General features: G+C 43.6%; 1 protein-coding gene across 1 annotated transcript in view; it reads right to left on the bottom strand.

The window, feature by feature from the left end:
• Positions 1 to 10,957: 10,957 nt before the first annotated feature.
• tshz3a (teashirt zinc finger homeobox 3a) overlaps positions 10,958 to 12,522 on the bottom strand; it is a gene marked incomplete at both ends in the record, with an annotated part of 16,219 nt that continues 14,654 nt past the window's right edge. Inside the window, one exon of the mRNA XM_080544829.1 lies at positions 10,958 to 12,522. This exon is cut by the window's right edge and continues 1,818 nt beyond it. Coding sequence (XP_080400955.1) covers positions 10,958 to 12,522 — 1,565 coding nt within the window.

Here is a 12,522-nt window from a genome sequence, read left to right as displayed (position 1 = left end):
TCTCTCTCTCTCTCTCTCTCTCTCTCTCTCTCTCTCTCTCTCTCTCTCTCTCTCTCTCTCTCTCTCTCTCTCTCTCTCTCTCTCTCTCTCTCTCTCTCTCTCTCTCTCTCTCTCTCTCTCTCTCTCTCTCTCCTCTCTCTCTCTCTTTCTCTCACGCGCACTTTCTATCTCTTGTGCACGTTCTTTTCCGGTGCCACCTACGCGACGTACACAGTCAGGGGGGGAGAGACAGAGTGACATACGGAAGACGCGAGAGCCAGAGCGACGGCACATTTTCCGAAAGCTCTGATAAAACATGAGGATGTCTTGTCAGATTAGCCTGACACACTGTGTCAACATCTCTGCCACGTCAAAGACTCACCCAGTGACTGTGTGTGGAGGAGAGGATGTCCTGAGCTTGCCTTGCCTTCCGTCTGTCTCTAGCACTACTGAATCTAGACAGTGGAGATGGAAAGAAGAAATTATTTCATAGAGAGATTTTTTTCCTCAGAGGAATTATATGTAAATGCTGTCCTGACTATGTCACATTATGTCAGGATGAATTTTAAGGTGATTGGAGCCATGCCAGATGGTACAATAACCCAATGTATTACATACATACATACATTTGAACCGTTTAGCAGATGCTTTTATCCAAAGCGACTTACAATTAGATATTACAGGGACAGTCTCCCTAGAGTTGTGTTCCCAGGTGGGATATGAACTCATGACCTTCTGATCACCGGTCCAACTCACTAGTTCGGAAAAACCTGGTGAAATCTTTTGCAGAAAGTAGCTTACAAAGGGATGGAAACCCGTTTGAAATGAGTAACGCCTCGTCACACAATCCAATCAAAAACCCGAATGTCTTCATCTACGAGATTCTGTGTATGGAGCACACTTCTTCTGGCAAAACAGAATTCCGTTTTTCCTTCAGGTTTTCTTCCATTTCCTTCAATGTTGCAAACTAGCATCTAGTAACAACTCTCTGCAAAATAGTCCTACCCGGTCAGGAAAGAGTCAGGGGGGGGAGACAGACGCACGTAACTACAAGCAATCATCTACGGGCGGGAGTGTAGGAGGGTTCTTGGAATGTAACATCCAGTGCAAGCACATCCTCCCATCTCTCCATCCAGGTTTAATCCAAGCCAGATAGGCTAATCTACAATACCCCCCCCCCCCCCCAAGACCTCCAAAAGAGGCGTGAGAACAGTCATATTTGTAGATATGGCTATGTGAGACTACCCAATGTCCAACTGTAGTCTAATAGTATTGGGTTGTTCTAAATATAAATGCGGCCCCGCGGTGGTGTAGCGGTCTACGCACTGGCCACTAGTGCATGCTGCCCACCGGGGCCGGGGTTCGTATCCCGGCTCGCCAGATCCAGATATGGCCGAGGCACACGGGAAGCGGCATATTGGCCGGCCGCTTCCGAGGGCGGGTATAGGAGTATTTCTGGACTAGGATCCGTCGCGCAACACCGCCCCCTGGGCGCCGGAATAACGGTACTGGGCTCGAGGAGCCAGTCAGCCTAGTCTGCCTGGCGCCCTCCTCTGGGACTGCCGGCCACGGGGTCGTGCGGCGGATCCTATGCAATAGGCAGGGGATAATTGGATGCTAAGTTGGGTTAAATTGGCTACCAAATTGGGTGAAAAAGGGATAAAATCTGAAGAAAAAAAAATATATATATATAAATGAACATGCTTAAATTCTGTAGAGTGATTCAAATATCACACTTCAAATGTCAATAGGTTTCAGATAGAATGTGTTTCTTGAATGTAATGTAAGGCCTTGCCAAATAGATGACTGGAAAAATAGATTTTTATTTGATTCTGAATCATTCAATGGCTTTCACACTAATGTAACAGAGCCCACTCAAATGATGATCAAATCAGAGCCCACGCAAAGCCTAACACTGGAAAATGACAGTTTAGATTAATCTAGTCAGCTTTGCAATCGTGCCTTATTGATGCGGAGCCTTTGAAATGGGACATTGGAAAGAGTAGGTCCAGCCACAGGCAAGTGTTTCATATGTGAGAAGGGCTGGTGTTTTGGTGACTTTTTTTAATGAAAGTGCATATTTTAAGCGTTCAAATAATGTGTCATACATTGAAATCTGAAAGTAGTTGAATAAAATATGCTTATTTGAATGTTGGTACCATGGTAGCCATGTCATGGACACTGAATGTTGACCTACTGCAATTTGTACCTGCGGTAACACATCCATGTGCACACATACACACACACACATACACACACACACACACACACACACACACACACATACACACACACACACACACACACACACACAGAAGCCATATCATACTGATTTATTGAAGGTTAATCTAGTATTTACTCCTCTGCCAGAGGGTATTTTTTTATCCTCAAAAAACTTCCTCGAGCAAAAGACGAGCAAAAAAACATGACAACAAATCAAAAAGTGATTTAGCTGATCTCAATTTAATAAAGGTGGCTTCACAAAGATATCCATAAGAGGGGTGGCAGACTGTGGATGAGGTGCCATGCATGGTGCCAGGCGAGATGCCAGGCGGTCCAAGGCATATCCTCCTCCATGCCAGCGCCCTGAGGGTGTGTGTCCTCATCACAAGGACAGGGAGGTCGTTAGGACCCGCTGCACTAAATCACACACTGACTCCCTCCACAGGCCGACTGTCATGGCCGCCAGGGCAGGAGGAACACAAAGACAGGGAGGGATGCAGTGCTACAAAAAAAAGCCCTCTACTCCAAATCAATCTCTATAGCCCTTGCCACCTATGTACCTGTGTAGATCTGAGAGGACTGGATAGATAGAATCGGGGGGTTGGAGTTTCTGATTGACAGGTGTTTTGGATAGACAGGTGTTTAATCGACAGGGTGGGCTGTGGCATCGAAAATTGGCATCAATTGGCATCAACAATACCCCATAATGACAAAGTGAAAATACGTTTTTAGACATTTCTGCAAATGTATTCAAATTGAAACACAGAAATACTTCATGTGAATTACATTGTTTACAAAAATCACTTTCATAGCATCTTCAACCACACGCTTTTATGGCGTTTATTAAATATAACAATTTATGATGATTAAATGTCAACAATTAGAATGAAAAAAATATTTACAACTTAAAGTTGTTGCCGTACTTGCATATGTTTCTGATTATTTAAATCATACCTATTTATCATAGATGACACTGATATATGATTGTGTTATGACAGTTCTCCTACTGTATGTTGAGGAGTTCAACATGTGAACAGAAATACTTCATGTGCTTAAGTCTTCACAACATTTTTTATGACACTCTTAAAATAAACTCTTAGCTAATAAAGAATGACAAAAATGTCATCAACAAATCACTCAGTAAATTTAATTGAGTCCATCTTAATGCAAGGATAATAGTTAATGTAATTTGGGAATCAATATCTTTGTTTTTAGAGGGCCTCTGATTTGCATAGGAATCAATTACACACTGTGTAGATTAGGATGTCACTACCAATTCAGCAAATTGTATAACTTTCTCTTGATCCTGACAAACTCCTCAGTCCCTGCCAGTGACAAATATACCCATAAATTGATACAGCACCACTATTCTTCACACGAGAGATGGTGCAGAAACTGGGAGCATCAAAGTTTTTTTTCCGGCCACAGTTGGTTATAGACCAATTTTGTAGAGTGACTGAGATTATGTAGTCCCATCGACTGTACTTTTTCCTCTCCACCATTCAAATTTTTGTGAGTCTCCCCAGGCATAGACGGATTATGAAAAAATGAGGCCCCTGGGCCTGGCCCCCCACCCCTCCTCTCCAGCGCACACACACAACATTTACCGCCTTACATAAACACAATGCCAACAGCATATACCTAAGATAGAGCCAACATTCACCAGCATCTAGATTGTAATCATAAGTGCAATATTGAAATACAACTGTGAACATTTCAAAACTGCAAACTGCGACACTTTAAATGAATGTGCAATAATACTATGTGCAATATGACAACCCTTGTGTACATAAGGTTCAGAGATAGGAAATGTTAGGATATTTATAGCATAGCATAGAGTACAGCACAGTGTTTTATTTGTATAGTATAGTAGTATAGTATAGTGGATAGTGTATATAGCCTTTATTTATGTAAACCAGCTCTTTTCCCTTCTTGTTTTTAGTCAAAGAAAAAATCCTAGCACCATTGGAGCCCCCCCTCACAAATGTCGTTGTATGGTACCTGTACTGTATTAATGACAATAAAGACCATTCATTCATTAATTCATTCATTCATCTCAACGGGATTTACGCAGAATACTCCAAGCCAGCAGCACAATAACTAGAAATAAATGCACCTGTATTTCAACAACACAGGATTTACGGCGCATGCAGGCTACACTCAATTGAAGCCAACAAGCTTCCGGTTAACCGGAATTCAAAGTGACATTGTTGAGCCGCCAATTTCAAATAATGGAGCCCCATACTACTACAATAAATTAAATGTCGAAAACATCTGAAGCACAGTCGCAACACAATAACTACTACTTCATAGCTTCACAAATATAAGTGGTCGCTGGAATGCGATTTCTTTTCAATACATTATTTGTGCATTTAAGACGCATCCATAGACCGAAAGGATACTTCAAAGAGACAAAGCGGAGATTCCTTATTTGACAGCATCTCTAGACATCACAGCACCGAGAGTCTGCTCAACCAGGAGAATGCCAGCACTCCAAAACCAACTAATCAATCAGCCAAACAGCAGTGAATATGCAAACCGTATACATCCATTAATATACAGCTTAGTGCGCATACACAGGTAAGCCTACCTGGCTTCTGTGATTGTCTTTGGCTGCGGGTCCGAAGTAGTACTAATAATATTATGTTGACAGGTTCTGTGATTTATCTCCGATGGTCACTTAGTTAATCGCCTTCCATGATCCTTCATCCGATGTTATTGCGCGAACTTTCGGTCATTCATAGACCTTCTTCAGGCGTATGCGCTACCAAAAACAATTTGTATTGTATCCTACTACAGACTGTAGCTTTCTGCAATGTACCCCATCACAGTGGGCATGAACGTTGCATCAAGACTAGTCTATTTAGTCCGTAAGGCTATTCTAGGTTTTTTTTGCCAGAAAAACAAGCTTGTTCACCTTTTCAATCATTAGAATGGCTAACACGCGCTTTTTTTTTTTTTTTTTAAGGGAGCATCTCGCGTCCCTAACAGTATTGCCAGATGGGATTGTTTTCCAGCCTAACCACAGTCTAAAAGCCGCCCAGTGTGATCATAAGTAGCTCGATTGGGCGGGAATACGCCCAATCTGGCAACACTGTTCCCTTATTCTCCGTTCTGAGGAGAAGCTGTCATGTGACACGTCTTTTTAGACAGTTATGTATTGACAAATGACATTGTTTACAAAAATCACTTTCATAGCATCTTCGACCACACACTTTTATGGCGTTTATTAAATATAACAATTTATGACGTTGTGATTAAATGTAAAAAATAATAATGAAACAAATAAAAAAGTCTGGTTTTATGACGGTTTTCGGTTTAACCGTAAAACCGCCCAACCCTAATGTATAACTATATTCTTTCATAGGGCCCAAAATTCTACCGGCGTCCCTGCGACAAAAAATGCAAAGGGCCCCATGAGCTCTTGGGCCCCTGGGCCCGTTCAGTAATATTGAACGGAATATACAATGAATATACAATGAATATTCATTGTCTTACATGTAACAATGAATTGAGAATCAAGGACCCCAATTGAAATAAGCCAGTGGCTTTCTTGGGTTTTTATCCTGTTAGTTGACCTTGTATGTAATATGTACTTTCATGTACCTACTTCTGCAAATCTTCTAATAAAGTTTTCAATCAATCAATCAATCAATCAGTCCCCAGGCCTCAGGGTCGCATTCCTGAGCAGTTTTGTTCCTCTCCATTTGCTCAATTTATAATGACAACCTGATCCACATTGATTCCTATGCAAATCAGAGACCCTATAAAAACAAAGATATTGATTCCAAAAAAAAGTACATTAACTATTATCCTTGCATTAAGATGGACTCATTTCAACTTACTGAGTGATTTGTTGATGACCTTTTAGCTTTTTAGATTTTAAGAGTATCAGAGAAATTATGCAAATTTCTGTGTTTCAATTTTAATACATTTGCAGAAATGTCTAAAAACTAGTTTTCACTTTGTCATTATGGTGTATTGTGTGTGGATTGATCGACAAGTAAATATCAATGAATAATCAATATGAGTGCAACATATTCTAAATAAATAAAGTGAACACTACAAAATTGTTAACAAATTGTTAACAACAAAACAACAGGCTACTGTAGAAACTATAGCTGTCCATCCTTTCACCACCATCCAACATCAGTCCTCAACAAAATAAAATCTCTAGTGGTTGTGACCCTAAGCGACCGCTTAGTCCGTTTATGACTTGGGCCTACACAAGGCGTAGGGGTAATAGGTTGATTTGGGATTCAAGGAGTTTGGGTCTGTGGACTCTTTATGGTATTAACTTAAAGTTGTTGCCATACATGCATATGTTTCTGATTATTTAAATCATACCTACTTATCATAGATGACACTATGATATATGATTGTGTTATGACAGTTCTCCTACTGTATGTTGAGGAGTTCAACATATCAACATGGCTTCACGTAGAGTGACTGATTACACTTAAAAGCATTTTAAAGTTGAGCATTTTAAAGTTTTTTTAAAGCAAACTAAACAATGTGGGTCATTATCTATTGTATTGTTCCTGTATCCTCTGCAGCCTGGGAGAGTTTCCTCTCTAGAAAGACAGCAGCACCGTGAAGCTCAGGCTGAATTTCCATTCAGTCAGCACTTTTTACTACCGCGGGAGAGATTGCTTAAGGTACCACTTAATGTGCTAGGAGACAGGATCTAATGGATTGATACACAGGTTTTGACATGCTATTTGAGCATGGAGTCTCGCTATAATTGGTCATGTCATTGTGCATTAAACTAACAATATATAGAGTAGTGCCCTGAGACGAGTGTCTTTAGCAAATCTGTCAGATATCAGACCAAAACACTTCTGACAGCTATCTGAGGAGGCGGCGGAGACGGAGGCCCACTGCAATGCAGCCGCATGGAAACCTCTTACAGCCAGGCACGGATGGGGGGGTTTGGGAAATCCGATTTATATTTTTTCCACCTTCATCCTTTGTCTCCCTCAGCCTCCTCCGTTTTCCTATCATCCCCCCCTCAGGTTGTCCTTAAGGCTCCGCAGGTAAACTCAATCTTGGGGTTTTATTTACAGATTTTACAGTCGCTTTTCCTTGAAGAAAAAGGCTTAGGAGGGCAGTAGAGGACAGGTCCAATGACCTTGACACTGGCTGTCATAAAAGTGTGTTGTCGTCCCTCCTGTGCTTCCTCTCTTCCTCTCTTTCAGTGGACACAAGTGGAGACAAGGGTTAAAAGGTCAGGGGTCAAAGGTGAAGCCATCTCAGCACTACCCATAACTCCTTCGGTGCTGTCAAGCAGCATCATGTAACCTGCGGCGAAGCTGCGGCGTGAACTCCGTGGAAGCATGCAAGGGCTTCCAAGAAAACTAAAAGGTCATATAAAGGATATGTGGCATAGTCAGTAATCAAAGAAATCCATAATCAGAATGGATCCATGGCCACTTGCTTGGTTGTACTTGTTAGTCCATTGTCGTCAACAAACTAATCAAAGATCAAGCTTCTGAAATAATTTGTTGGGATGTGATAATTGAGATCGGGAATTGTTAATGCATTGGAGACGTGATAAAGAATTCACGTCATCATTCATAATAATGTGATCAAAAATAGAATAATTTATATAGTATACTGTGACATAAAGTCTACATTTAACACTGTCATCATAGCCTGAGAATGATACAGACGCATACGCAGGTGCAGCCTCTTTGATCCATTTTCTAAAGACTTTACCCAAAACAATGGCAGCCATTTTGTTTTTTTTCCTAAACACAGAGCCTGTCTAACTGCCTGTCCTGTGCTGTCAGCCTCTGTGGTCTGATTGGTCTGATGGGCCTGATGCTCATCACTCTGTCAGCCTCAGCTCTCCTCTCATTAGTCTGGGCCCCTCCGTCCACCACACTCACACAAATCACATTGACATGGCAACTCGTCAGATACACACTGCAATTTAACTGATATTCATTAGAGAGATGACAAGAGCTGATGGGCCTCTCTGGAGGACAGGAGAGGAGGGGACTCATTCTAATTTTTCTTCTCCTATCCTCCTGCCACCGAGTCTGACTTTGTTTTGGGAAATCACTGAGGCAAGGTCGGCGGTCGACACTCGAGGATGCTGGAGACAAAGAAAAAAGCATCTTATTATTATATCAAAAATACAATCTAGGATATTCCGATTGTTTCCGACGCATGTTGGCTTCCCGAGGGTATTATTGTGCTCAGGCTGAGGCTTCTGTAACTTCTCCTCTAGCTGTCTCTAATGTTCATCCAAGCAAAAGTCCAATCATTTAGGATTTTCCCCCAAGCCTCTTAATTAACCTCCAGTGTCAATGATCTCATTTACCGGATGTCCCAACTAAACATGGCCCCAAGAGTTCATTCAATTTATGAGTACATTTTTCGAAACGACCAAATCACAATCATACAAAAAATAAATCAATACAAATGGTCAAATCATTATATTTAAATCAGAATACATTTCGATAACGTCAGTCAATTCTGTCCACGGGTTTTGCGTGATTCATCCAATCCAGCAATTATGAGTCTTTATTAAAGGCCTTATTCAGCTTGTCTGTATAGTAGTGACTCATCACAAGGTTTCTCCTGCAACGTTAGCGTAAAATATCCCTAACGTCTGAGAGCCGGGAGCAGTCTGAGACGGTAATGAGTTTGTGTGAGAAGACGAGGTCAGGACACAGTGTGTGTGTTAATTAATCTGGTCCCGGGTGGGAGGAACTGAAGCGAGATGATGAGATTTAAAAGAGTAAATGGTGCGCTCGAGCTGTCCTTCCACGAGGAGCGAGCAGGGTTAGAGGCTGGGCAACTGTGTCACCATAGTAACTGGACAACTTCAACCCAGAATCACTCAGTTAAGACAACCAAGCTTCTTTTTTTTGTTGTTTTTTTGTTTAACACTGTAGAGACCTTTTTACATTACGACAACTTATGAAAGGCACATGATACCATAACAAGTTCAGACATTTATTTGGAGAGTGTGTGTAAGTGTGCCATTCAGTGTACATCTCTACATAGCCTCAAGGATGTAGTGATTTTAACATCTCTGTTCTTATCCTGCCACTGAGACCGTGTTTGTTTCAACTGCCTGTTTTGAGGGCATAGTAGTGACTGTTTAAGGTTCCAACTGTCAGTTTGTGTCTAGACACAGATCATCTGGCTAGGGGTTACTAGCATTAACCAAGTGTGTGCCAGCTCACACGTCTCTACCCTCTACCCCTGATGGCGTTTCTGTAGTAATCAGCCCACTCTGCCTGCTGTTGCTCTCTCCTCCAGTGGCTCGTTCCACGAACATCTGGTGGTTTACATGCAGCACACACCACCTGCCAGACGCCTCACAGCGACACGCACACACACACACACACACACACACACACACACACACACACACACACACACACACACACACACACACTACATTTGGACTCACTGTCCCTGTGTAGACACCACAGACTGACTGCGTACAAGGAAGGAAGAATCTGGCTAACAATCTTAGTCAATAGAGACTCATCTGTTTGTAATGCTGCAATAGACAACATTGTCGTTAAGCCATCAATCGTCAGTATCACCTACAAAAACAGGGTGTAGCCCAGTTCCAAAACATGCCCTTCCCCTTCCCCTAGACATTACCTACGCAGTTTCACCCACAAGATTATTTTAGATCTAGAGTAATTAAGTGGACATTAAGAGCTGTGAATACAGTAGGTATGTTCAAGGAACAATAATAGTAGGTTACCTAAAGAAACACAGAACAGTTTATTACAGCAATTAAGTCAATTTAATCATAGAAGCACAGGGCATGAACATAGTTCCATCTTATACTTTTTTATGAAATAACATTTATAAAACTATTGTGCAAAACAATGTAATTTTGTCTTCTTCAAAGGCTCTGCACCAGTGGATAGTCATAATCCTCTTAAATAAGGACGTATAACAAGTATGCATAATTTAAACAGCGAGTGGTAAGCCTATATACTGTATGTACATTTTTACACAGACCTGGATTTTGAGGGCCCCTGACTTAATGATAAAAGAAATTCACAAACCTGCAATTTAAACCATGTACTGTACATATGAAATGATAGAAAATGTGACGATATAGTTATATATGTTTGGCAAATCATTTTTCTGGGGGATCTTCTCCCAGGCGTTTGGCTGTTCTGTTCTGTAACAATGTTTTACAAGGGCTAGGAAACCGGAGTACCAAACGTTTCAATTGCAAACATGCAGTTTACCAACAACTTCCCCAAAAAAATCTCTAAATAAATATAATAGAAAGCAATACATGTCAAATTACTATATTTTCTATTTAAAGGGATGGTTCAACCAAATATTTACTTAAATGTGTCATCACCTTGGAGGAAGATAATGCTACAGTAGCGGTTGATGACTATGGCTAAGCAGACACACCAGAAGTCTTTATGGTAGTCTTTCATTACCAATACATTACCTACATGACGGTAGCAACATTCAAAGTTACTTCATCATTTGAGTGCACTAACCCTTTAAAGCTGAATGTTCACAACCTAAAATTGCATCTTAAACACATTAGCCTAGCATGTGAAATAAACATATTTTGAAATGGAGATAAAACAGAAATGTGTATAGACCGTGGATGCATGTAAACAGCTTGTGCTGACACTTAACAGTAGTTAATGGCATCTTTGTGCATTTTCACACTTTTGACTTTTGACTGAAAGTCCTCTTCTTACAGGTTTTTATTCCAGAGCGTTCCGATGCTACGATCGGGGCCGCCCTAGTGTTTCTCCACCTCACACACGTACATCAGATGATCCTCTGGTGACTTCCCGTGGCTCTTGCTAAGGTGGAGCTTGATGGCGTGTTTAGTGGCAAACTTACGGACACAGAGCTGGCACCGGAACACAGTCTCGTTACTCCCCTCCTCCTGTGAGGGCGGGGAGAGGAAGGGCTCCAGCAGGGGCAGTCTCTCAGACACGCCTTTATTAGAGTCCCTCATCGTCTGTTTGGGGGAGATCTTGGCCAGGTCCCTCAGTCTGAAGCCCAGGTGGACCTCCAGGTGACAGATATACGCCGCGGGCGTCCGGATCTGCGAGGCGCAGTCGCTGCAGTAGAACACGGGCTGGCCCGAGTCCAGGTTCTTGAGGAACTTGGTTCTGCCGCTCCTCCTCAGCTGGTACTTGACGTTGGCCAGCCAGTGGCTGATGGTGGTCATGGAGAGGCCCGTGAAGCGAGACACGTGCATCCTCTCCTGGGGGCTGAGGTCCGTGATGACGTACTTCCCGTCAGACGTCTGCCGGAGGCTGGTGGCGAACTGGGCCTGGAGGAGAAGCAGGTGCTGGGGGTTCCAGTTGGACTGGCGGCCCTTACGCTTGTGACCCAGGGAGCCCTCCGCCTCCTCGGGGGAGGTGGAGCCCAACACCTCTGTCCTCTCTGGGATACGGGTCCGCGAGGGGGGCTTGGAGACGTGGTGGGTCTGCGTCAGGTTCCGAAGCATGTCGGAGATATCCGACAGGGCGTTTTCATGCAGGGGGCTACTGGAGGTGAAGGGGGAGACCACGTTTATCTTCGTGGAGTTCGCCACGGAGGAGGGAGAGACGGAAGAGGCTGTTGATGAGGGAGTCAGAGGAGCAGACCCCACAGACCCCCCTCTTTCACCCTTCCCTTTGGTCAGGTCCATGGGCTGGTCATCGCTGGACTGGGGGAAACCACTACGCTCTGCGGAGTCTGGTTTTTTGGTGTGCGTGGGGGGAGCAGCCACAGCGGCCCTCTCGGCCATACTCTGACTCAGCCTAGAGAGCAGACTAAGAGGGTCCTGGATGGGCAGGGTGGGCTTGGCTGCTTTCCCCAGGTGGACATTCATCACCGACTGAAGAGCACTTATGGGGTTGAGGAAGGGCTGCTCTGGAGGGGGGTGGCCTGTGATAATGGCAGTGCTGTAGCTCGATGCAGAGGCAGGGGACTTCAACGTCTCCCGTTCTCTCCGGGGCTCTGACGACGGAGACACCCTGTCGCTATGGCTACCTCTGTCACTGTTGGCCGGGGTTACGGCTCTCCACTCTCCTCGGGGCGAGTCTGCTTTGGTGGATTCCGCAGCCTCACTGCTACAGGGGGACATATGCAGCGGCTCTCTCTTCGGAGACGACGACTGCTTCACCCTCCACTCCACTTTGGCCACTTTCTCCGTCACCTTCTTCACCAGCTCCTCCATGGCCTGGAAATTGTTGTTGTGGGGGAGTGGGGAGCTCTGGCTGAGAGGAGGGGAGACCAGGGGCTGGACCAGGGGCTGGTCTACCCCTCCGCATCCAGAGAACATGTACTTGAGAAGGGAGCTCTTGTCAC

Source organism: Nansenia antarctica (genome assembly GCF_963989245.1).
Source record: "Nansenia antarctica genome assembly, chromosome: 14".
NCBI classification, from domain to species: Eukaryota; Metazoa; Chordata; class Actinopteri; order Argentiniformes; family Microstomatidae; genus Nansenia; species Nansenia antarctica.
The sequence above is the reverse complement of the archived record's forward strand: the minus strand, read 5'-3'. Positions and strand labels throughout refer to the sequence as shown.